Raw genomic sequence first — 27472 nt, 5'->3', positions numbered from 1 at the left:
AGGGGGTGTACATGGGAGACAGGTGTGTAGAGGAGTATACGGCGGAGACAGAGGGCTGTACATGGGTGACAAAGGGGTGTACATGGGAGACAGGTGTGTAGAGGAGTATATGGGGGTGACAGAGGGGTGTAGGGGGTGATAGAGGGGTTTACAATGGTGGCAGAGGGGTGTAGAGGGATGTACATGGGTAACAGAGGGGTGTACATGGGTGACAGAGGGGTGTAGAGGAGTTTACATGGGTGGCAGAGGGGTGTAGAGGAGTGTACATGGGTGACAGAGGGGTGTAGAGGAGTGTACATGGGTGACAGAGGGGTGTAGAAGAGTGTACATGGGTGACAGAGGGGTGTAGAGGAGTGAACATGGGTGGCAGAGTGGTGTAGAGGAGTGGACATGGGTGACAGAGGGGTGTAGATGAATGGACATGGGTGACAGAGGGGTGTAGTGGAGTGTACATGGGTGGCAGAGGGGTGTAGAGGAGTGGACATGGGTGGCAGAGGGGTGTAGAGGGGTGGTAGAAGGGTGTAAAGGGGTGTACATGGGTCACAGAGGGGTGTAGAAGACTGTACATGAGTGACAGGTGTAAAGGGGTGACAGGGGTGGACAGGAGTGACAAGGTGGTAACAGGGGTGACTAAGGGACAGAGGGGTGTACATGGGTGACAAGTATGTGGTCAGAGGGGTGGACAATGGGGGGTGAACATGGGTGACACGAGGATGGACAAGGATAACAGAGTGGTGGACAAGGGTGACAAGCAGTTAAAAGAGGGGGGACAGGAGTAACAAAGAAGGGTGGACTGTGGTGACAGAGGTGTTAATGGGGGGTGGACATAGGTGACAGATGTAGACAGGGGGGTGATCAGAGGGATGGACAGGGGGGGTGAACATGTGTGACAGGGAATGGACAGGGGTGACAGAGGGGTGGCCAAGGTGGACATGGATGACAAGGGGGATAAAAGAGGGGGGACAGAGGGGTGAATAGGGGGGTAGACATGGGTGACAGGGATGGACAGGGGGTGGACAAGGTGGACATGAATGACAGGAGGATAGATATGGGTGAGGGAGGGGGGATGGACATGGGTGAGGGAGGGGGGATGGACATGGGTGAGGGAGGGGGGGGATGGACATGGGTTAGGGGGGGGGATGGACATGGGTGAGGGAGGGGGGGATGGACATGGGTGAGGGAGGGGGGATGGACATGGGTAAGGGAGGGGGGGATGGACATAGTACAGTACTTTAAGAAAGCCATTTTTCTTCTCCGTTCTTCCCCTCTCCTGCAGGGCACCGACTCAAGGCTCTGGCAGGACAATCATTCACTGCGCCACAGGGGGGAGGGGGACGATGTGGTATGGGTTACTACACCGGCCCGGCGCAGCTTCCGCATACTTCCCCTCTCTGGGCCGCAGGGGGAAGCTAAGGGAGGCTGGGGGACGTAGGGGTACGCAAAGGTCTAGAACTGCGGCCCCTGAATGTGACTCCTCCACCACCATGTGACTGATCAAATGACGGTGACATCATCGCAGGTCCTGTTACAGAGGCGCCGGGGAGGGAAATTAAAAAATAATCACGGTTGGGAATCACTGCGCTCTGGATGCGCAGGTACTTGGTTAAGTGGCGGGGCTGGGAGCCTACAGCTCATAGCTCTGCCTCTGTGGCCGCTTCACACAAGGTCCTGACTTAGTGTCAGCAGCTTGTGTGAGTGAGTAGCCACTGTGTGGCTGCACACAGGCCGGCCCCTGCCGGCCCACTGTGCGGTCGGCCTACCGGGGATTTTCCCGGTATCCCGCTAGGCCAGTCCGGCCCTGGAAACACCTAAAAGGTTAACAAACATTCTGAATACTTTCAATACTTTGATGGGTGTATTTTATATAATGGGGTCATTTATGGGTATTTCTCACAGAAAGGTCTCTAAAATCCACTTTAAACTGAACTGGTCACTGAAAAATTCAGATTTTGAAATTTCCATGAAAAACTGGAAAGTTGCTGCTTAACTTTGAAGCCCTTTAATGTCTTTAACCCCTTAACCCGATAACGACCACGGACGAGTATAGACGTCCAGGTTGGCGGGCGTTCCCGCACCTGGACGTCTATACTCGTCCATTATTCTCGTGGGTGCTGCCCAGTGCACCCACGAGATCGCGGCAGGGATTCGGCTGTATCACACAGCTGGGACCCTGCTGCACTGCCAGGACCGAAGTAAACTTCGGTCCCGGCAGTTTTAACCCTTACAGCCGCGGTCGGAAGTGACCGCGGGCTGTAAGTGTTATGACAGAGGGAGGGAGCTCCCTCTGCCTCCTCTGCAGCACCCCGCATCGCGATCGCGGGGTGCTGCGTGTAATACGCGGCTGGCCGGGACCCTGCCGCACTGCCGGGAGTGAAGTTCACTTCACTCCCGGCAGTTTAACCCTTACAGCCGCGGTCAGAAGTGACCGCGCGCTGTAAGGAGTTCTGACAGAGGGAGGGGGCTCCCTCTGTCTCCTCTGCAGCACCCCGCAGCGCAATCGCGGGGTGCTGCTGCATACCTGGGCAGCCGGGGGTCCTACAAAGACCCCCAGGTCTGCCCTGGGTATTGCCTGAAAGGACGCGCCAGAGGCACATCCTAATATGCTGCCTGCTAGTGAAAACTGGCAGGCAGCATATAACTGCAATGCTTTGGAATACTAAGTATTCCAAAGCATTAAAAAGTGTAAAAATAAATAAATAAATAAAATAAAAGTGTAAAAATAAATAAAAATGTAATAAAAGTGTAAAATAAATAAATAAAAATATGTATATATATATATATATATATATATATATATATATATATATATTTTATTTTTATTTTTTTTAATACATTTATTAAATGAATCTAATTTAAAAAAATGCATAATGTGTAGGATCGCATTGGCGGACATCCACAGCATGTAATATGCTGCGGATTTCCACCATGTGATCCTACACATTATGCAGCAGTCACGGTAATGAGCTCCCTGCTGCGGCTGGGTAGCTTTGTGTGTCCACTCATAGCGGCGGATTTCCCGCCAGCAGTCATGCGCGGACATACTGAGCTACCCAGCCGCAGCAGTGATGGATATATTCGCCATGAGCGGGTGCTTATTCCCGCAACATGGCGGATATATCCATCAGGAGCCTTAATTGTCACAGACAGACGCGTTATACTGCCAGCCGACCAAGGACCAATCAGAGTGGTCCCTGGTCCAGCCAATAACTTGTAGGGGTGCGGTATATAAATGGGGTCACTTGTGGGGGTGGGGGTACTGTTCTGCCCTGAAAGCCAAATGGCGCTCCTCTCCTTCTGAGTCCTACCACGCGGCCAAGGAACCATATATGGCCAAAGCGGGGGTATTTCCGAACATGGGACAAGCAGCTAAATACAATATAGGGTGCATTTCTTACAATATCAGAAGTGATGTACAAAAAATATGCCCCCCAAATGATGCATTTGTGAAAAATTGCTAATTTCGAATTTTTAACACTGACTTTGTAATAATTCCTGCCAAAAAACTATGGTGTTAAAATACTCACTGTACCCCCTAGCGAATACCTTGAGGGGTCTAGTTTTTAAAATGGGGTCATTTGGGGGGTGTTCCTATGTTCTTCTACCTTTTCATTTCTGCAAACCTTGCATAGCACACAAAAAAAGATGTACTTTTCAAATTTTCAAAATTTTCAAAATTTCAAGTTAAATTGTTAGGCTTCTAACGAATTTAAAATGTTAATTAAAAACTAAAAAATTATGGCAAAATAAAGTAGACATCTGAAAGTATAAGTTTCATAAACTATTTGGTCAGTATGTATAAATATATGCAACCTATTAGTGTTAAAATTTCGTATTTTTTTGTAAAAATTTCATGATTTTTTGCTTTGTAAAAAAAAACTACAAATGATATCGGCTTACTTTTACTATGTACATGAAGGACAACTTGTGACAAAAAAACAATGTCAGAATTATCGTGATTGGCAAAACGTTACCAGAGTTATTCTCTAATAAAGACAGACATCCCCGATTTGAAAAAACAGGCCTGGTCTTTCAGGGGCGTAAAGGTTTATTTGCATTGGTCCTTAAGGGGTTAAGGACTCAGGGTTTTTCCGTTTTTGCACTTTCGTTTTTTCCTCCTTACCTTTTAAAAATCATAACCCTTTCAATTTTCCACCTAAAAATCCATATTATGGCTTATTTTTTGCATCACCAATTCTAATTTGCAGTGACATCAGTCATTTTACCCAAAAATTCACGACGAAACGGAAAAAAAAATCATTGTGCGACAAAATCGAAGAAAAAACGCCATTTTGTAATTTTTGGGGGCTTCCGTTTCTATGCAGTGCATATTTCGGTAAAAATGACATCTTATCATTATTCTGTAGGTCCATATGGTTAAAATGATACCCTACTTATATAGGTTTGATTTTGTCGTACTTCTGGAAAAAATCATAGCTACATGCAGGAAAATTTATACGTTTAAAAATGTCCTCTTCTGACCCCTATAACTTTTTTATTTTTCCACGTACAGGGTGGTATGAGGGCTCATTTTTTGCGCTGTGATCTGAAGTTTTTATTGGTACTGAAGTTTGTTTTGATCGGACTTTTTGATCACTTTTTTTTCATTTTTTAATGGTATAAAAGTGACCAGAATACGCTTTTTTGGACCTTGGAATTTTTTTGCGCGTACGCCATTGACCGTGCGGTTTAATTAATTATATATTTTTATAGTTTGGACATTTACGCATGCGGCGATACCACATATGTTTATTTTTATTTTTATTTACACTGTTTTATTTTTTTTATTGGAAAAGGGGGGTGATTCAAACTTTTATTAGGGAAGGGGTTAAATGACCTTTATTAACACTTTTTTTTTACTTTGTTTTTGCAGTGTTACAGGTCACACACTGATCTCTCATCCTGATCACAGGCGTGTATTAACACGCCTGTGATCAGTGTTATCGGCGCTTAACTGCTCCTGCCTGGATCTCAGGCACGGAGCAGTCATTCGTCGATCGGACACTGAGGAGGCAGGTAAGGGCCCTCCCGGTGTCCTGTAAGCTGTTCGGGACGCCGCGTTTTCCCCACGGCGGTCCCGAACAGCTCGACTGACTATCCGGGATACTTTCACTTTCGCTTTAGAAGCGGCGGTCAGCTTTGACCGCCGCTTCTAAAGGGTTAATACCGCACATCGCCACGATCAGCAATGTGTGGTATTAGCCGCGGGTCCCGGCCGTTGATGAGCGCCGGGACCGACGCGATGCGATGCAAGGTCGCAGCGCGACCCCGCTTCATATCGCGGGAGCCGGCGCAGGGTGTAAATATACGTCCTGCGTCGTTAAAGGGTTAAAAAGTTTTAAAAAATTCAACTTTATGATGCCAACATAAAGTAGACATATTGTATATGTGAATCAATATATAATGTATTTGCTATGTCCAAAAGAGAGAGTTTCAAAGTAAAAAATATGCAAAATGTTAAAATTTTTCATGAATTTTTGTAAGTTTTCACCAAGAAATGATGCAACTATCGCCGAAAATATACCACTAACATAAAGTATATACACACAAGAGAAAAAGGAGTCATTTCACCAATTCATATAAATAATATATTTCTTTATTAAGTAGCATAAAAACAAGAGAGGAAACAATCCTCAAGGGGAGAAGAAACAAGTGGCAAAAAACAAAAAGGTCTCACTCCGAGCCCCTCCAGTGACCCTTATAACAATATACAATTATGAAATATTGCTGTCCCCAGTAAAGTGCATATGCATAAATCAAGTAACAGGATACCTATATGTGCAATGATGCAAAACAGTACTAAAGTGCAACAGTATTACATAGTAAAAGATAGCACTATCCAGTGTCCCATAAGAAAAGTCAAAAACAGCACCACAAGGTATATATGCAAGATTAGGGGGTATACATACAGGAAATATCTCAAGTAGGGAGGAGGAGATCGGAGCGACACCACTCCATTAACATAAAGTAGAATATGTCACAGAAAAAACACAATCTTGGAATCAAAGTCATAAGTTAAAGCATCCAAGAGTTATTAATGCTTAAAGTGACAGAGGTCAGATTTGCAAAAAACGGCAGCGTCCGGGGTACTCCGGTGAAAAACTTTTTTTTTAAATCAACTGGTGCCAGAAAGTTAAACCGATTTGTATATTACTTCTATAAAAAAAATCTTAATCCTTCCAGTACTTATAAGCTGCTGAATACTACAGAAAAAAGGATTTTCTTTTTGGAGCTCTCTGCTGACATCATGACCACAGTGCAGAGTAGAAGAAAATCCCCACAGCAAACATATGCTGCTCTGGACAGTTCCTAAAATGGACAGCGATGTCAGCCGAGAGCACTGTGGCCATGATGTCAGCAGAGAGCTCTGTGTTCCAAAAAAATATATAATTACCTCTGTAGTATTCAGCAGCTAATAAGTACTGAAAGGATTAAGAATTTTTTTCTAATAGAAGTCATTTACTCATCTGTTTAACCTTCTGGCACCAGTTGATTTAAAAAAAAAAAGTTTTCCACGGGAGTACCTTCTTTAATACAAATTCACTGTAAAAAGGGGGAAAAGGGGGAAACAGTACATGGGGCCCAATATGCCAGTTTTATCATAAGGCACACTCTGTAAATATATGCATTTTTTCTATTCAAAATTGAAAAGGTCCTATTGAAAAGTAAAATTAATTCAGAGGGAAAAAAAACACAATACAAAAAAAGCACTCGTATGGCTATGCAGATAGACAAAGAGAGTTATGGCTTTTAGAAGGTGAGAAGTACAGAATGAAAATTCAAAAATGAAAATAATTTATATTACATAAAGGTGTTAAATGTTTCCATTTCTTAATAATATCACTTGTAGTTGACATGATCAAAGAGGGAAGACATTTTACGAACTGATGGCAACATTGCTAGGGTTGGTGTCAAGGGTGCAGTAGAAAATGGTGTTACCTCATACACACCCCAAGTAATTTTGTAGACTTTATTCTGTCATGATGGATGCCTGCAGTGTAGCACGTTGCAGATTTTTTTTTTACAGTATAATAATCAAACATACAAATTGCCAAGTAAGAAGAAAGCACTAAAGAAGTTTATACCTTGTAAGAGTACAGCTCCCAGTATGATATAAGCAGTGGAAAGGGGATGCTGGGAGTTGTGGTTTTATCCATTATTACTGCAGAACTGACTACAGCTCTGATGGTAAATAGTGAGGCAGAATACACAATATCAGAGACTACAGGTGACGTCTTCTCTACAGTCTTTTCTTATCTTATTCAGCTGGTACATGTCGCCGTGCTTGTTTAAGCTAAATCTTCTCTCTGCAGAACGTGATGCCCAGATGGCATTGCCTCCTCATTTTGTCAGAGGATTCTGATCCTCTATATCACAAAGATAATGAATATAATACTGCCACACACTGTGCCCTCTGAATATATTACTGCCACACACTGTACGCTCTGAATATAATACTGCCACACACTGTACCCTCTGAATATAATACTACCACACACTGTACCCTCTGAATATAATACTACCACACACTGTACCCTCTGAATATAATACTACCACACACTGTACCCTCTGAATATAATACTGCCACACACAATACCTTCTGAATAAAATACTACCACAGACTGTACTCTCTGAATATAATACTACCACACACTTTGCTCTCTGAATACAATAGTACCACACACTGTACCCTGTGAATATAATACTACCTCATACTGCGTCCTCTGAATATAATCATGCAATACATTGCACCTTCTGAATACAATACGACAACATATTGATAGGCATAAAAACTGTGCCACCCCAGAAATTACTTTTAATATACACCACACCTCTGAAATGCAAAACACTCTGTGCCCCTCACATAATAATAATGCCCATGTCCTATGCCTCTGAACTAATAATAATGCCCCCTGTCCTGTGGCCCCACATAATAATAATGCCCATGTCCTACTGTACCCTTTGTACTGTACAGGGTTAATATGCAGAGTAATGTCACAATATAGGGATATTACACACAGTGATGTCACAGTACAGGGATATTACACACTGTGATGTCACAGTACAGGGATACTGGACATAGGGATGTCACAGTACAGGGATATTGGACACAGTGATGTCACAGTACAGATATAATAAGCAGTGATGTCACAGAACAGGGATAATACATACAGTGATGTCCATAGGCATGCACACAGGGTGTGCCTGGTCTGCCCAACCGCCCCATGCAGCACGCAGAACAGGCGCCGATGACGTCACTTATCAGCGCCTGCACTGTGGAGAGGAGAAGACGCGGGCCCTGCTGCTGAGGAGATTGCTGGGATATCAGGTGAGCATCACTTTTTTTATTTTTTTTTAACCCTGCCTATATCTATGAGGAAGAGGGGGGGGGGGGGTAACTCTGCCTGTTCTTATGGGGAAAGGGGGAGGGGGGTAACTCTGCCTATACCTATGGGGAAAGGGGGGGTAACTCTGCCTATACCTATGGGGAAAAGGGAGTTTAACTCTGCCTATACCTACAGGGAATGGGGGGGGGGGGAGCTAACTCTGCTGCTTATACCTAAGGAGAAATGGGGGGTTAACTCTGTTCCTATTCCTATTGGGAAGGGGGGTTAACTCTGCTGCTTATACCTATGGGGAAGGGGGGTTAAGTCTGCTGCTTATACCTATGGTGAAGGGTGGGGGGCTAACTCTGTTGCGTATGTGTATTTATGTGTATATATATATATATATATATATATATATATATATCCAAATGTATCAATAGAGTACAAAAAGTTTTCCGCACTCACCGCACTGTATACAACTCTATTTTTAGACGGCTGTCACCCCCCCTCCCATAGACTTGCATTGAGGGGACGGGGCGTGACGTCACACGGGGGTGGAGTCGTCACGTCACGGACTTCCGTTCCGATGGTCGGGACCCAGACCCTCCAGCGCTTCTGGAGCAGAAACATGCTATATTGCGGGGGTCCCCAGCAGCATGACCCCCGCGATCAGACATCTTATCCCCTATCCTTTGTCTAGGGGTGGAGTACCACTTTAAGGCAGTTAACGTTGTAGGCTTCATTCAGTGACCTTTAGGCATACACATGCATGCACAATTTTTTTTTTCTCAGATAACCTCCTGTCATTACAACAGATTTGCTGGCAGAGTTCTATATAGCGGAGCCAGACAGCAATGTGAACATAGACTTACTTGCTATGGCAGGCATGTCAAGAAGAGTTCTTCTTACCTGTAATTATGTAAAATAGGGGTGTCTTCGGTAACATAAAGCAAGCATGTATATGCCTTTAAGAGCAGAGCATATAAGGAGAGGAAACAGTAAGTGATGTATGTCTAGCTGTGAGTTAGAAGGATAAAGATCTGTGTGGAAGTTTTTATAAAAGTAATTTAGCTAGGTTCACACTACAGAATTTTTAAGCATAATTCTGCTTCAAAATCATGCTTGGGAATTGCTAACAATGTCGATTCTGCTGCACAATGCAGACAATATGGAATTTCAACAGTGGACATTCCGCCTCTGCCGACAAAAGAATCCTGCTCTGCTCATTATTTTGGTGGAATCCAATCACAATGCATTGCCATCTATGGGGATGGCAATGCCCGCACAGTCCTAATGCCATTTGATTCAGTCAGCGTCTGGCACACTCGGAATCTCCAGTCGGAATTTGTCTGGCCAGAGATTCCTTAGTGTGAACCCTGCCTTACTGTTCGATTTCACTCCTGATTGCTTATATTTCATGAATATTTCCCAAACACTTATAGTCAGCAGCAATACTTAAAATGAATGATCGGTATTGAGGGGAAATGTGATGTCCACCCATTATATGACCACCAGGCTGAACTGGTTACACAAGGCATGACGGCCCTGTAGATTTTGCTATTTTCTGCTATTTGTTCAGAATGTCATGTTCGACATTTTAAGCCCATATACTTTGTTATTCAAAAGCTTGAACTGTTTGTACTTATGGTCCTACAGTTGGCATTGGACTGAAGACTGATAATAATCCCTCTCCAATCAATAACACTGGAGATCTGGTAGGAATGGAAGGTGGAGACAAGCTGAATTAGAAGTGTCCTTCAAGAAATGAACAGTAGGCCTTCATCGGGAAAATACATAAAGGCATGCCACCAACAATCTCCTATTCTTCTGAAGTTTTATTATTATGTTTTATAGATAACACTTTTAACCTAGTTCTTTTTTCACGAGGCTACTGAAATTGTATTGTTACATAAACAAGAATTGTTATTCATAAATCTGGCTCCTGAGCCACTGTATATAATATTTTCACAAATCCTTTGGTTTATATCTTTGCTATTTGTATTTTTTACTAACAAAGGTGTGAAAAAATGAAATTTTTTAAAGAGAGGAACAACTTTTAAAAGAGAGGATTTTTTCCCCCGAATAGAGCATCTGTCAGTGCCCTTTATTTTAATGAATAGCTGGTTTTATCTGGAAGGTTTTATGATTATATTTCATACAGATCTTACACAAAGAGCTGTAAATGCTCACGGCGCAGTCTATCAACTTCATACTGGGTAGCAATTTAATCTTACTAGACCAGGTATCAAGCTATCACTATCCTTCACTCCTTAAAAGTAACGAAACTCGCCAAGCTTGTGAAACGGAAATAAATGAGCTTTTGTACATCTCAGCTGTAAGTTTGCCACATTGACTTTTGATGTTCCTTTGCATTGTTTGGCAGGTCTTTAAGACAAAGAGCAATCATTGTCAGCTTCTACCCAAATGCGGTTCATATACATTTTGGAGTTTTGGATTTATTTTTAGGAAGCTCATAAAAGTTTGTTACATATAATGTTATATCAATATGACTAAAAGTCCATAAATAACTGTTAGTAGGAAATATAAGTCTTTTGATTTTTACTTTTTTTGTCCATAATTTAAAGGATGTCACTAGCTTTGGCTTTTGTAGCTACATGTTGTTTTAAAGTGAGTAGATTCTAAACATGATGTCTCATGATCTACAGGAACCATGGTCTACAGACTGTTACCTGTTACACTTTTTGTGGGGGGAACTGGAATAGCAGTATCATTTGAGTAGCAGTGAGCTGAAGGGTATTTTCCCTCCATTCTATATCCATATGACATTTCTTAAAAAGACCAAAAAGACCTTTATCTATGTTTGCTTCATGGGACACTTTTTCCGGTATTGTTGGCATAGATTGCATAGTTTGTTACATAGTTAGTACGGTTGAAAAAAGACATACGTCCATCAAGTCCAACCAGGGGATTGAAGGGAAGGATGTAAGGGGATAAGGGAAAGGGATGTAGTTTTATAATTCTGCATAAGCTTTAATGTTATTTTGTTCCAGGAATGTATCTAACCCTGTTTTAAAGCTGTTAATTGTTCCTGCTGTGACCAGTTCCTGAGGTAGACCGTTCCATAAATTCACAGTCCTCACGGTAAAGAAGGCGTGCCGCCCCTTTAGACTAAACCTTTTCTTCTCCAGACGGAGGGAGTGCCCCCTCGTCCTTTGGGGGGGTTTAACCTGGAACAGTTTTTCTCCATATTTTTTGTATGGGCCATTAATATACTTATATACGTTTATCATATCCCCCCTTAAACGTCTCTTCTCAAGACTAAACAATTGTAACTCCTTTAATCGCTCCTCATAGCTAAGATGTTCCATGCCCCATATTAGTTTGGTCGCGCGTCTCTGCACCCTTTCCAACTCTGCAGTGTCCCTTTTATGAACAGGCGACCAAAACTGAACAGCATATTCCAGGTGAGGCCGTACCAATGCTTTATAAAGGGGGAGTATTATGTCCCTGTCCCTTGAGTCCATGCCTCTTTTGATACATGACAATATCCTGCTGGCTTTGGAAGCAGCAGCCTGACATTGCATGCTATTCTGTAGTCTGTGATCTACAAGTACACCCAGATCCTTCTCTACCAGTGACTCTGCCAGTTTAATCCCCCCTAAGACATACGACGCATGCAGGTTATTAGTACCCAGATGCATAACTTTACATTTATCCACATTGAACCTCATTTGCCAAATGGATGCCCAGACACTTAGTCTATCCAAGTCATCTTGTAACTTATGCACATCCTCTATAGACTGTACCGTGCTACAAAGCTTGGTGTCATCTGCAAAGATAGAAACAGAGCTGTTAATACCATCCTCTATATCATTGATAAATAAATTAAACAGCAGCGGGCCCAGTACTGAACCTTGGGGTACACCACTAATAACCGGGGACCAATCAGAGTACGAATCATTGACCACCACTCTCTGGGTACGATCCATGAGCCAGTGTTCAATCCAGTTACAAACTAAAGTTTCCAAGCCCAAGGACCTTAACTTACCTGTCAGATGTCTGTGAGGGACAGTATCAAATGCTTTGGCAAAATCCAGAAACACTATATCCACAGCCATTCCTCTGTCAAGGCTTCTACTCACCTCTTCATAAAAGCAAATTAGATTGGTTTGACAACTTCTATCCTTAGTAAACCCATGCTGGCTATCACTTATAATACTATTATCCCCTATGTATTCCTGTATGTAATCCCTTATAAGTCCTTCAAACAATTTACCCACAATGCACGTTAGACTTACCGGTCTATAATTGCCTGGCGAAGACCTAGAGCCCTTCTTGAAGATAGGTACCACATTAGCCTTGCGCCAGTCCCTTGGCACAATACCAGACACCAGAGAATCTCTAAATATCATGAACAAGGGTACAGATATTACTGGACTTACCTCTCTAAGAACTCTTGGGTGTAGTCCATCCGGCCCTGGAGATTTGCTTACATTTACTTTACTTAACTTACCTTGTACCATCTCTACATTAAGCCAGTTCAGTACATTATATGATGTGTTACCAGCACTGACCTGGCCAATGTCAGCTCCTTCTTCCATAGTATATACAGAACTAAAGAACCCATTCAGTAGCTCCGCCTTCTCTTGATCGCCCGTGACAACCTCCCCATTATCATTATTAAGGGGTCCTACATGCTCTGTCCTTGGTTTTTTTGTATTTATATATCTAAAAAAATATTTAGGATTAGTTTTGCTTTCTTCGGCCACCTGTCTCTCATTTTGAATTTTTGCTGTTTTTATTACATTTTTACAGATTTTATTAAGCTCCTTGTACTGTTTAAATGTTATAGCTGACCCATCAGATTTGTATTTTTTGAAGGCTATTTTTTTGTTGTTTATTGCTCTTTTAACCTCATTTGTCAGCCATGTAGGATTTAGTTTTAATCGTTTATATTTGTTCCCCTTTGGTATATATTTAGCTGTATAGTTATTTAGAGTTGATTTAAAGATGTCCCATTTACCTTCTGTATCAGTATTTGAGAACACCTCCCCCCAGTCTATGTCCTGTAGTGCAGCCCTCAGCCCAGGGAAATTTGCCTTTTTAAAGTTATATGTTTTTGCTTTCCCCGTCTGTCTTTGTTTTCTACATTTTAAGTCAAAAGTAACTATATTGTGGTCGCTATTACCAAGGTTTTCCCGCACAGTTACATTACCAACCAGCTCTGCGTTGTTGGAAATGATCAGATCCAACAAGGCATCACTTCTTGTTGGGTCCTCCACAAACTGGCCCATAAAATTATCCTGCAATAAATTTAGGAATTTTCTCCCCTTTGTAGTTTTAGCCAACCCCCGGCCCCAATCTATATCTGGATAGTTAAAATCTCCCATTATTACCACTGTACCTGCCCGGGCGGCCCTCTCTATTTGTTTATACAGCCGACCTTCTATCTCTTCAGTGATATTAGGGGGTCTGTAAATTACACCAAATATTATTTTTTCAGTATTTCCCTCCTTTTGTAATTCTACCCACAGTGATTCCACCTCCTCAGAATCATCACACACTATGGCATCGTTCACATTGACTTTCATACCACTTCTTACATACAGACAGACTCCACCACCTTTTCTGTTCATTCTATCCTTGCGAAACAATGTAAACCCCTGCAGATTAACAGCCCAGTCATGCGAGGAGTCCAGCCATGTCTCAGTGACCCCAACTATATCAATATGTTCCTCCAGTATCAAGGCCTCAAGCTCCCCCATTTTATTTGCTAGGCTTCTGGCATTTGTGAACATACACTTTACATTTCCATTAAGTTTTACACATATAGTCTCACTAATGGGATTTTCAGAGTTATTGGGGTTAATGTCATTTTTTGAGTTATAAGGGCTAATTGTACTATTTAAGTTATTGGGGCTAATGGGATTTTTTGAGTTATTGGGTCTAACGTTATTATTTAAGTTATTGGGGCTAATGGGATTTTTTGCGTTATTGCGTCTAACGTTGTTATTTAAGTTATTGGGGCTAATGGTATTTTTTGAGTTAATGGGGCTTATTGTAGTTATTGAGTTATTGGGGCTAATGGAATTTTTTGAATTATTGGGATTACAATTTTTCGGGCTACATTTATTTTTACAGCTGGTTTGTAACGCATGAATCTCCTTATCCACTGTTCTTAACCTCCCCCCACAGGACTCCTCTCCACCCGCCATTATGTCCTGACCCCTCTCTAACCTATCCATCCCACTGTCTGCTTTCTTTGCTTTATTATCCTCCCCCCACTCACCTAGTTTAAATACTCAGCCACCCCTTCCAGGATTCTCTCCCCCAGCACAGCAGACCCCCTTCCATTCAGGTGCAAATTATCCGTAGAATAGAGTTTGTACCCCAATGAAAAGTCAGCCCAGTGCTCTAAAAACCCAAACCCTTCCCCCTCACACCACGACTTAAGCCATGCATTTAACTCCCTAAGCTCCCGCTGTCTTTCCTGCGATGCGCATGGCACAGGAAGTATTCCCGAGAACACAACCTTAGAGGTCCTTCCCTTCAGCTTGGCACCTGTTATACTGTGTTGAGTTGCAATATGGCTACTAGGGAGATCTGCTTCACCAGGGTCATTTAAAAATCCTGCAGCAGGGGCAGACTGACTGGCCGGTCCGATCGGACGTCATCTGAGGGGCCTGTAGGTTTAAGGGCCCACCGCTCCTGAGGAACCAGGACACTTGTCCCGGATCCCCAGCGGACAGCACTGCCTTCTCCTGTATATGCGATACACACACACATACAGGAGAAGGCGTCCCCTCTGTGTGAGCCGTATCTGCGACTTCCACAGAGAAGACGTGACCTCTGCCTCCACGCAGCGCAGGTGCTGATGACATCACTCATTGGCGCCTGCACTGTGGAGGAAAGAAGACGCGGGCCCTGCTGCACTCTGGAGGAGAAGATCGCTGCGTGTGACACATACAGGTGAGCATCATTTATTGTTTTCAACCTGGGAAGGGGGGGATGGGGGAAAACCCGGCTGCATACACCTACCTACACTGACTAGAAGGGGAGGGTGAACTCTAACTCTGTTGCCTACACCTACTTGGGGGGGGGGGCTCTAACTCTGCTGCCTACACCTACTGGGAGTGGGGGGGAAACTCTGCGGCCTGCACCCACTGGGGGGGGACTCTAGCTCTGCTGTCTTCACACCCCAGTCACCACACAGGCTTACATGTAGACATAATACAATGACCAGTATTTATGTTCTGCATGTGGCACCATATACAAATGAAACGCCCACTGGGCATGTCAGACTAAAATCACTAATAACAGGCTTACAATCATTACTTGAGCATATATACATGTCCATGTCATAAATTACAGTGCCTCATATAAAGATCACTATCAAAAGTGTGAGTGTAAGTTTCAGCATTTTTAAAGAAAAGAATTATGGGAGGGAACCCTCGTCGCGAATGTGCCTGCATGCACTGAGCCCGATACTATAGCATCTGGCCGCAGGCACTAAAAAGAAAAAATGTTAGTGATGACTATTTGATTGTGGACTATATAGGACTAATACTGATTGTCAGTCCGTTATTTGTGATTTTAGTCTTTTATGTCCAATCGCAAATGAAAAAAGCTTTCAAGTTTTTTTATACATTATTTTTTATTTATTTATTTATATAGCGCCTACAGATTCCGCAGCGCTTAGTTGGAGTGCTGGCTTTCCCCTCTGCTAGAGGATGAACTTCTACAGCCGTATACATAGGCTGCCAGCCCAAAACCTTAGCCAGGCCAAAATTTTCTCTCTGTCACCACTATGCCTTGCAATCTTAATAACAAACCTCTGGTAGTCGACAGGATAGCAAGGTGCTGTCCTCTGTTACCTGCTGCACGTCATTGACGACGTGTGCAAAAGGTAACAGAGGAAAGCGCCTTGCTATCCTGTCGACCACCGGAGGATTGTTCTTAAGATTGCATTGCTTTGGACGTGGAAAGGCTGCAGTCACTGGTTACTTCTTGCTTTTATCCATGGTTTCACTTCGTGGAGTGTAACCTCTTGGGGTAAGCGTTCAATTGTCTTAACCCCCCCTTCCCCCACTGCAGCCCTTGGATAATACACTACGGAGCGCTGTCTATCCTTTGTTTCACCACTATGCTTTGCACTAGTATGCATGGACCACTACGCCAGCTGCCACTTATACTTGAAACCTGGTGGTCTCCTGCATTGATTTTCTAAGGAGACTGTTAAAAGGGTTTAAAACAGGGTATGTTAGACAACATCCTCAAAAGTGGCCCAAAGACAATGTGGCTGTCCACACCCACTATTTGTTTTAACACTCTATTAACTGAATACTTGAAATGCTGTTATTATAATGAAAATTTGAAAAGACAACAAGATATTTTTAAAAGTCATCTACTATACCTAAAATATATTTTAAGAATATGAAGTTAAACCACCAAATTTTCAGTGTTATGTGTCTAGCATTTGTAGCTATCATGAAATTAATGTGATATGTGAAAGCATTTAGGGGAATTTTTAACAGAAGCCAAGCTACAGTCATCAGTATGCCTTGTACAAACATCATAAATAGCACTAGAATAACAAAGAATTCAAAACTTTTATATGGGCATCCCAAATGAATAAAATAAGCACACAGGGCTGAATGTCTGTTGAATTTAATCATATAATTTACTGAAATAAGTAAAACTTTTTGTTTCCATTTGTCCAACCCTTGCAATCAGCAGCAATCCAGGGGTAAGACCACTAAGGGATAGAACCTGTCAGCTGTCTGGACTTTGCAGTGCCACAGCTGGTCACAGTCAAGTAGGCTCTAGGGAACCAGGTTATGTTTGGGCTACTCCAGCTATGTGTGAGACCTCAGTAATGGTGTAGCAAGGATTCCTCAGTACATTCAGATAGGAATGGTCCACTGTCTTTGCATCTTTAAAGTGGTTTCCACTTGTAAGTTATTATTCTTTGCAGCATCAATAGCCAAGTACGTAACTAGGCCCAGCCTGGGACCCACTGGGTCCTAGCTACACAATGGGGTCTTTTCCCCACAGACCTCAATAATCCTCATTCTCTCTTTTCCCTCTTTCCTCATTAGAATTCTATTTAGTAATGAACAAAGGTTTCATCGTAAGTGGAACAAACAGCTACACTGACCCAGGTAAGGTTCATCCTATGTGGCTGAGCCCATTTATGGAGTAATTACCGAGCAATATATCCACAAATTGTGAATATTACTAAGAATAAAATGTAACCTTTCATATGTCACAAAAAATTGCAGTCCAAAAGATAGCAAAGTATACACACACAAAAAAATAAACAAATACACACAAAAAATGGCTCAATGACTTAGAGCCAAGTAGATGATAAGGAGAGATCAGGGAGAAAAACAGGTTTCCCCCTATTTTCTTCTTATCATCTACTGGGATTTGGGTCTTTGGGACATTTTTTGTGTGTATTTGTGTTATTTTCTGTGTATGTATTTTTTGTATCATTTCTCTATTTTATATAACATATCAAAGGTTAATGGGGTATTTCACTGTCCCAGCATACAGAACACTTTATTTTGAACGCTGGGTGCAGACTGCTGGGGTTGTGATGTCACGGCCGAGCCACTCTTGATGTCACACCATGCCCCCTCAATGCAAGTCTATGGCAGGGGGCGCTGCAGCTGACATGTGCCCTCCTGTAGACTTGATTGAGGAGGCATCGCGTGACATCATGTGGGGTGTGGTCATGATGTCACAACCCCCCATAGCCCGCACCCAACATTCAGAACAAAGTGTTCCAAACTCTGGGCAGTGGAGTACCCCTTTAAGTTTTATACTTAGCAATTAGTCCTAGTTTGTGGATATAATAGGGGAGATTTATGAAAAACTGTCCAGAGGAAAAGTTGCCCAGTTACCCATAGCAACCAATCAGCTCTCTTGTTTCATTTTTAACAAGGCCTCTGCAAAATGAAAGAAGCAATCTGATTGGTTGCTATGGGCAACTGGGCAACTGTTCCTCTGCACAGGTTTTGATAAATCTCCCCCATAGTTCTTGGTGATTACTTAGTAATGGACAAAGCAAACAATGACCTGTTTAATTCCATTATTTTTTCAGGGGCTCTAAGCTCCAAGATTATCCAAGAGCTCTAAGGCCTAAACTATTGTCACGATGCCGGCTGGCAGGAGGTGGATCCTCTGTGCCAGAGAGGGATTGGCGTGGACCGTGCTAGTGGACCGGTTCTAAGTCACTACTGGTTTTCACCAGAGCCCGCCGCAAAGCGGGATGGACTTGCTGCGGCGGTAGTGACCAGGTCGTATCCACTAGCAACGGCTCAACCTCTCTGACTGCTGAAGATAGGCGCGGTACAAGGGAGTAGGCAGAAACAAGGTCGGACGTAGCAGAAGGTCGGGGCAGGCAGCAAGGATCGTAGTCAGGGGCAACGGCAGGAGGTCTGGAACACAGGCTAGGAACACACAAGGAAACGCTTTCACCGGCACAATGGCAACAAGATCCGGCGAGGGAGTGCAGGGGAAGTGAGGTATACATAGGGAGTGCACAGGTGAACACACTGATTAGAACCACTTGCGCCAATCAGCGGCGCAGTGGCCCTTTAAATCGCAGAGACCCGGCGCGCGCGCGCCCTAGGGAGCGGGGCCGCGCGCGCCGGGACAGGACCGACGGAGAGCGAGTCAGGTACGGGAGCCGGGGTGCGCATCGCGAGCGGGCGCCACCCGCATCGCGAATCGCATCCCGGCTGGAGGCGGTATCGCAGCGCACCGGGTCAGTGGATCTGACCGGAGCGCTGCAGCAGCGAGAGTGTAGCGAGCGCTCCGGGGAGGAGCGGGGACCCGGAGCGCTCGGCGTAACAGTACCCCCCCCCTTGGGTCTCCCCCTCTTCTTAGAGCCTGAGAACCTGAGGAGCAGACTTTTGTCTAGGATATTGTCCTCAGGTTCCCAGGATCTCTCTTCAGGACCACAACCCTCCCAATCGACCAAAAAAAAAGTTTTCCCTCTGACCTTCTTGGAGGCCAGTATCTCCTTTACGGAGAAGATGTCCGAGGAGCCGGAAACAGGAGTGGGAGAAACAAGTTTGGGAGAGAAACGGTTGATGATGAGTGGTTTAAGAAGAGAAACATGAAAGGCATTAGGAATAAGAAGAGAAGGAGGAAGAAGAAGTTTGTAAGAGACAGGATTAATCTGGCACAAAATTTTGAAAGGACCAAGATAGCGTGGTCACAATTTGTAGCTAGGGACACGGAAGCGGACATATTTAGCGGAGAGCCATACCTTGTCTCCAGGAGAAAAAATGGGGGGAGCTCTTCTTTTCTTATCAGCAAACTTCTTCATGCGTGATGAAGCCTGTAAGAGAGAATTTTGGGTCTCTTTCCATATGGTGGAAAGATCACGAGATATTTCATCCACAGCGGGCAAACCAGAGGGCAAGGGAGTAGGGAGGGGGGGAAGAGGGTGACGGCCGTACACCACGAAAAATGGGGATTTGGAGGAAGATTCAGAGACTCTGAAGTTATACGAGAATTCGGCCCATGGTAGAAGATCTGCCCAGTCATCCTGGCGGGAGGAAACAAAATGCCGTAAATAATCACCCAGGACCTGGTTAATTCTTTCTACTTGCCCATTGGATTGAGGATGATAGGCAGAAGAAAAGTTTAATTTAATCTTGAGTTGTTTACAGAGAGCCCTCCAGAATTTTGACACGAATTGGACGCCTCTGTCCGAGACGATCTGCGTGGGCAACCCGTGAAGACGAAAAATATGTAAAAAAAAATTTTTTGCCAACTGAGGCGCTGAAGGAAGACCAGGAAGAGGGATGAAATGTGCCATCTTGGAGAATCGATCAACGACCACCCAAACAACAGTGTTGCCACGGGATGGGGGTAAGTCTGTAATAAAGTCCATACCAATCAGAGACCAAGGCTGTTCGGGGACAGGCAGAGGATGAAGAAGACCAGCGGGCTTCTGGCGAGGAGTCTTATCCCGGGCACAGACAGTGCAGGCTCGCACAAAATCCACAACATCCGTCTCCAGAGTCGGCCACCAATAGAAACGAGAGATGAGTTGCACGGATTTCTTGATGCCCGCATGACCTGCGAGATGGGAGGAGTGACCCCATTTGAGGATTCCGAGGCGTTGGCGTGGAGAGACGAAGGTCTTCCCTGGAGGAGTTTGCCTGATGGAGGCTGGAGAAGTGGAGATCAGGCAGTCAGGAGGAATGATGTGTTGCGGAGAGAGCTCTACTTCCGAGGCATCCGAGGAACGAGAGAGAGCATCGGCCCTAATGTTCTTATCGGCAGGCCGAAAGTGAATTTCAAAATTAAATCGGGCAAAGAACAGAGACCACCTGGCCTGGCGAGGATTCAGCCGTTGGGCAGACTGGAGATAGGAGAGGTTCTTGTGATCGGTGTAAATAATAACTGGAAATCTTGATCCCTCCAGCAGATGCCTCCATTCCTTAAGTGCTAATTTAATGGCTAGTAGCTCTCGATCCCCGATGGAGTAGTTCCTCTCCGCCGGAGATAAGGTCCTAGAAAAAAACCCACAAGTAACAGCATGCCCGGAAGAATTTTTTTGTAGAAGGACCGCTCCAGCTCCTACTGAGGAGGCATCAACCTCCAATAGGAAGGGTTTAGATGGGTCAGGTCTGGAGAGCACGGGAGCCGAAGAAAAGGCAGACTTGAGCTGTTTAAAGGCGTCTTCCGCTTGAGGAGGCCATGACTTAGGATTGGCATTCTTTTTGGTTAAAGCCACGATAGGAGCCACAATGGTAGAAAAATGTGGAATAAATTGTCTGTAATAATTGGCGAACCCCAAAAAACGTTGGATAGCACGGAGTCCGGAGGGGCGTGGCCAATCTAAGACGGCAGAGAGTTTGTCTGGATCCATCTGTAGTCCCTGGCCAGAGACCAAGTATCCTAGGAAAGGAAGAGATTGACATTCAAACAGACATTTCTCCATTTTGGCATAAAGTTGATTGTCACGAAGTCTCTGAAGAACCATGCGGACATGCTGGCGGTGTTCTTCTAGGTTGGCAGAAAAAATCAGGATATCGTCCAGATACACAACAACACAGGAATATAAGAGATCACGAAAAATTTCATTAACAAAGTCTTGGAAGACGGCAGGGGCGTTGCACAGGCCAAAGGGCATGACCAGATACTCAAAGTGTCCATCTCTAGTGTTAAATGCCGTTTTCCATTCATCCCCCTCTCTGATGCGGATGAGATTATAAGCACCTCTTAAGTCCAGTTTGGTAAAGATGTGGGCACCTTGGAGGCGATCAAAGAGTTCAGAGATGAGAGGTAGGGGGTAGCGGTTCTTTACCGTGATTTTATTAAGACCACGGTAGTCAATGCAAGGACGTAGGGAGCCATCTTTTTTGGACACAAAGAAAAATCCGGCTCCGGCAGGAGAGGAGGATTTGCGGATAAAGCCCTTTTTTAAATTCTCCTTGATGTACTCAGACATAGCAAGAGTCTCTGGGGCAGAGAGAGGATAAATTCTGCCCCGAGGTGGAGTAGTGCCCGGGAGGAGGTCAATAGGACAGTCATAAGGCCTGTGAGGAGGTAGAGTCTCAGCTTGTTTTTTGCAAAAAACATCCGCAAAGTCCATATAGGCCTTAGGGAGACCGGTTACAGGGGGAACCACAGGGTCACGGCAAGGAGAACTGGCAACCGGTTTAAGGCAGTTCTTGAAACAAGAGGAACCCCAACTCTTGATCTCCCCAGTGGACCAATCCAGGGTTGGGGAATGGTGTTGAAGCCAGGGTAGTCCGAGGAGAATTTCGGAAGTGCAATTGGGGAGGACCAAAAACTCAATTTTCTCGTGATGAGGTCCGATGCACATTAGGAGGGGCTCCGTGCGGAAACGTATGGTACAGTCCAATCTTTCATTGTTAACACAATTGATGTAGAGGGGTCTGGCGAGACTGGTCACTGGGATGTTGAACCTGTTGATGAGAGAGGCTAAAATAAAATTTCCTGCAGATCCGGAATTCAAGAAGGCCATAGTAGAGAAGGAGAAGGTAGAGGCAGATATCCGCACAGGCACAGTAAGACGTGGAGAAGCAGAGTTGACATCAAGGACTGTCTCACCTTTGTGCGGAGTCAGCGTACGTCTTTCCAGGCGGGGAGGACGGATAGGACAATCCTTCAGGAAGTGTTCGGTACCGGCACAGTACAGGCAGAGATTCTCCATGCGGCGTCGTGTCCTCTCTTGAGGTGTCAGGCGAGACCGGTCGACCTGCATAGCCTCCACGGCGGGAGGCACAGGAACGGATTGCAGGGGACCAGAGGAGAGAGGAGCCGGGGAGAAAAAACGCCTCGTGCGAACAAAGTCCATATCCTGGCGGAGCTCCTGACGCCTTTCTGAAAAACGCATGTCAATGCGAGTGGCTAGATGAATGAGTTCATGTAGGTTAGCAGGGATTTCTCGTGCGGCCAGAACATCTTTAATGTTGCTGGATAGGCCTTTTTTAAAGGTCGCGCAGAGGGCCTCATTATTCCAGGATAGTTCAGAAGCAAGAGTACGGAATTGTACGGCGTACTCGCCAACGGAAGAATTACCCTGGACCAGGTTCAACAGGGCAGTCTCAGCAGAAGAGGCTCGGGCAGGTTCCTCAAAGACACTTCGAATTTCCGAGAAGAAGGAGTGTACAGAGGCAGTGACGGGGTCATTGCGGTCCCAGAGCGGTGTGGCCCATGACAGAGCTTTTCCAGATAGAAGGCTGACTACGAAAGCCACCTTAGACCTTTCAGTAGGAAACTGGTCCGACATCATCTCCAAGTGCAGGGAACATTGAGAAAGAAAGCCACGGCAAAATTTAGAGTCCCCATCAAATTTATCCGGCAGGGATAGTCGTAGGCCTGAAGCGGCCACTGGCTGCGGAGGAGGTGCAGGAGCTGGCGGAGGAGATGATTGCTGAAGCTGTGGTAGTAGCTGCTGTAGCATCACGGTCAGTTGAGACAGCTGGTGGCCTTGTTGCGCTATCTGTTGTGACTGCTGGGCGACCACCGTGGTGAGGTCGGCGACAACTGGCAGAGGGACTTCAGCGGGATCCATGGCCGGATCTACTGTCACGATGCCGGCTGGCAGGAGGTGGATCCTCTGTGCCAGAGAGGGATTGGCGTGGACCGTGCTAGTGGACCGGTTCTAAGTCACTACTGGTTTTCACCAGAGCCCGCCGCAAAGCGGGATGGACTTGCTGCGGCGGTAGTGACCAGGTCGTATCCACTAGCAACGGCTCAACCTTTCTGACTGCTGAAGATAGGCGCGGTACAAGGGAGTAGGCAGAAGCAAGGTCGGACGTAGCAGAAGGTCGGGGCAGGCAGCAAGGATCGTAGTCAGGGGCAACGGCAGGAGGTCTGGAACACAGGCTAGGAACACACAAGGAAACGCTTTCACTGGCACAATGGCAACAAGATCCGGCGAGGGAGTGCAGGGGAAGTGAGGTATACATAGGGAGTGCACAGGTGAACACACTGATTAGAACCACTTGCGCCAATCAGCGGCGCAGTGGCCCTTTAAATCGCAGAGACCCGGCGCGCACGCGCCCTAGGGAGCGGGGCCGCGCGCGCCGGGACAGGACCGACGGAGAGCGAGTCAGGTACGGGAGCCGGGGTGCGCATCGCGAGCGGGCGCCACCCGCATCGCGAATCGCATCCCGGCTGGAGGCGGTATCGCAGCGCACCGGGTCAGTGGATCTGACCGGAGCGCTGCAGCAGCGAGAGTGTAGCGAGCGCTCCGGGGAGGAGCGGGGACCCGGAGCGCTCGGCGTAACAACTATGCAGGAGATAGGCTGTCCCATTTACTTCCTCTCACTAAGGCTACATTCACATCTTAATTTGCAATAAAATTTTGTATCAGTTTTTTTTTTTTTTTTTTTAAATGGTATTCAAAAAAACTGACACAACTGTACAAATTGGATGCTCAATGCGGATTGCATTGACTACAATGTTATAAAAACCAAATATGGCAATGTTAACACGTAGGGGTTTACAGTCTTACCGTCTTTAATAAGTATATAGAGACATTAACTGTGCAAACATCAAACATCTGGATGGAGAAGAAAAGGGAAAGTGAATGATTCTAATCAGAGAAGACGTCCCCTTTAAGTCAAAAAGCTGTAATCACATGTATAGTATACAGATTAATTGTTTGGCTGTGATATACAAATATATGGTGAATGGGTAATATTGGTCTTAGCATAGTGTTTCATTCAGTAGCAGCATAATGGTATTATTTAGTCACTATTGTGTAATGGTAGTGTTCCTGATCTTGTATTACTTGGCCTTACATGGGGGAATTCTGGTTATATTAGTCTTTGTATAATGGTTTACTGTAGTATATGAATGTGTTTTTGGTGTCATATTTCAGCATTTGGGGCCCTTCTTTTAATTTGGCCCAGGCCACAGATACTATAAGTGGCCCCGGCAGAGGCACATCATTAATTAACAGCTAAGCTTTTCTTACACTATGGAATCTTCCTAAATAATGGTTGAAAATGGTACAATGGCCCTCATTTACTATTGCAAACCTGACATGTTTTGTCAGGTTGTGTGCCTGATTCTGTCGCATTGCAAAAGAAATATTGTCTGCGCCAGATTTTGCGCCATAATTTGTGCCAGAATTGAAAAAACCCGACTAACTCTCCATTTTGCTAAGAAAACCCCAAAAAAGGGGTGGGAAGCCGTGAAAAGGGGGCGTGGTCTCTGAAAAGGGGCATGTTCCCGACAATTTCACAAAAAACCAACATATTTACTAAGGTTTCCACGGAAAATGTGGTGGATTTGCGCTGAGGAAAACCAGACAGATCAGAGCATGTGTAAAAAAAAGCAAAGTGTAGGGAAAGGGGAACATGTAGGGAAACCTTAGTAAATGCCGTGGAAAATAAATTTTAGGGAATTAAAACCCACAAAGAAACCTACACAACACTCTTAGTAAATAAGGGCCAATATGTCAGTAGATTTGTTTATGAATTGAAATTAAAATGTATATTATTACCAATTTAACATTTATAATCTTCATATGTAATTTACAAAGATAGGTAATAGTAGAACAACAAAAATAACCTCTATGTGGCGCTACTGGTTCCGTGGATGGGTGTAATAAACCAATTCCGGAGTTGACTAGGTATAAAAGCTTGAAGGTTTATTGCATGAAGATAAAAATAATAAAACAAATACAAGACAGGATTGTATTCATTCTGTCTTGTATTGGTTTTATTGTTTTTCTCTTCATGCAATAAACCTTCAAGCTGTTATACCTATTCAACTCCGGATTTGGTTTATTACACCCATCCACGGAACTAGCAGCGCCATGCAGAGTTTTTTTGATTATTCTACTACTACCTGCCTTTCTCCAGGAGACGGTTTCCCCTCATCTGCACCTTCAGGCCTAGCAGCGGTTCAAGTTTAATACTTGCTCCTTTGTGAGCAGCTATGACCTAAGGGGCCTGCACGCCCCGCATCATCTTCTTCCCCTCTCCCTTGTTTAACCACCCATACGGTATCACACGAGGCGCCTCCTCCGGTCTCTTGCTTTTTTCTTCCTCATACAAATTTACAGCCCTTCAAAATGTACTGGATTTTTCATTTATATTCCGAAAGAACATAACACTAAAGATCACAGTTTAGTAACTGTAATTGTTTATGTTTACTAAAAGTAGTGTCATATCATATGTATTGTGTCTGTAAAATGTCATACTTTACTCATTATAACTCATACAGTAGACTGGAATAAACCACTCATATTGAGCGTAAATCATTGTTTGAAAAGCAATGGAAGAAAAGCACAATGAAAATTCAAAAGTACTTTCACTATAAAAACTTTCATATGTATAATTTATCAACTGTCTCCTACATCTAAGCAAATTAGTGCTTAAAGAAAAGCCTTTTCATTCCTATCCACAGTAGATGCTGTGCATTTAAATTATTTACTCACTTCCAAAATTCATTAGACAACTCACACATAAAGCAGACATTCTATACACAACTAAATAATACATAAAAAAAAAAAATCCAGTGGAAAGCTATGTTGCTATTTTAAAACAAAATACTCATTTTTGGATGTTGCCTCTGTTTCAATTAAACAAAGTATTACTAACCTCTTAATATTTCATTTCAGCTATTTGTCGACTTTAAACCATAGACCATAGGGGGAGATTTAGCAAAACCTGTCTAGAGGAAAAGTTGCTGAGTTGCCCATAGCAACCAATCAGATTGCTTCTTTAATTTTTGAAAAGGACTCTGAAAAATGAAAGAAGTGATCTGATTGGTTGCTATGGGCAACTCAGCAATTTTTTCCTCTAAACAGGTTTTGATAAATCTCCCCCATAATGTATAATGGCTCACTTTATTGTATGTATGCTTATAGCTGGAGGAAAAGAAGACAATGAGGAAACACAGAAGACCTTAACTGAGGGCAATATTTTAGTATACAGTGCAGAAGAGAACAAGAACAAATCAGGTGTGTGCTCAACTTTTTCAATTGTGCTGATAGGTACAACTCAATAAAATTGCTTTGTGGTCTACTACATCAAAAGTAATACCCTCAAAGCTTTGGTTCAATTGCAACATTCTTCCTGTTGATGTTTAGAAAATCTATGCAAATGTTAAAGAAATGCATCTTTTGTTGGCCCTGTCTATGGTCCCCTGAAATTGCAAGCTGAAGATTGTATGTAATAAATAAAATTGGTTCCTCATCTCAAAGTGATGGTGCACAATGTCTACATCAAGTACAAATACAGTGGACAAAACAGTATCTATCTATTGTGGAACAATATATATGGATTTTGACACAGTTGTGGTTGCAGAAAAGCATACAAATGTGGTTAATCTGTGTCCTGGCAACCTGTGGTTTCAACATCCTCACTAGAGATGAGCAAATCGAAGCTGACAAACCCGAATTCATTACGAATTTAATGAAAAATTTGATTTGCAACAAATGCGAATAGAGCCGCGATTTTATCGTGCAAATCGCTTCATTAAACTCCATTTACTGCGGTCCAGGCTCCAGGGCATCTAAAATGGCGGATCCACATGTCAGTACATGGGGCAAGGAACGCTGGGAATGCGGGAAGGCAAGGCGGGAAGGGAAGTAGGCAGGATGACCCTGAATCACATGCAGGAAAAAGCCTATCAGCAGCCAGTCACCCCTGTGATGTCACAGCCCTATATATTCA

The 27472-nt window shown here is 44.1% G+C and overlaps 1 protein-coding gene and 1 long non-coding RNA gene across 2 annotated transcripts in view; both read left to right on the top strand.

Moving 5' to 3' along the window:
* The window catches only part of LOC130293504 (uncharacterized), a 28080-nt gene extending 17961 nt beyond the window's left edge, over positions 1-10119 (top strand). The window contains exon 3 of the long non-coding RNA XR_008848227.1: positions 9981-10119. This is a non-coding gene — a long non-coding RNA (uncharacterized LOC130293504). The remainder of the gene's footprint in view (positions 1-9980) is intronic.
* A 6996-nt stretch (positions 10120-17115) lies between these two features.
* The window catches only part of LOC130293503 (3-beta-hydroxysteroid sulfotransferase-like), a 110882-nt gene continuing 100525 nt past the window's right edge, over positions 17116-27472 (top strand). Inside the window, exons 1-3 of the mRNA XM_056542282.1 lie at positions 17116-17238; positions 17384-17446; positions 26665-26757. Coding sequence (XP_056398257.1) covers positions 17398-17446; positions 26665-26757 — 142 coding nt within the window. The 5' untranslated portion in view covers positions 17116-17238; positions 17384-17397. The remainder of the gene's footprint in view (positions 17239-17383; positions 17447-26664; positions 26758-27472) is intronic.

The sequence above is a fragment of the Hyla sarda genome, chromosome 10 (assembly GCF_029499605.1).
Source record: "Hyla sarda isolate aHylSar1 chromosome 10, aHylSar1.hap1, whole genome shotgun sequence".
Classification (NCBI taxonomy): domain Eukaryota; kingdom Metazoa; phylum Chordata; class Amphibia; order Anura; family Hylidae; genus Hyla; species Hyla sarda.
This window is presented reverse-complemented; position numbering and strand designations above follow the sequence as displayed.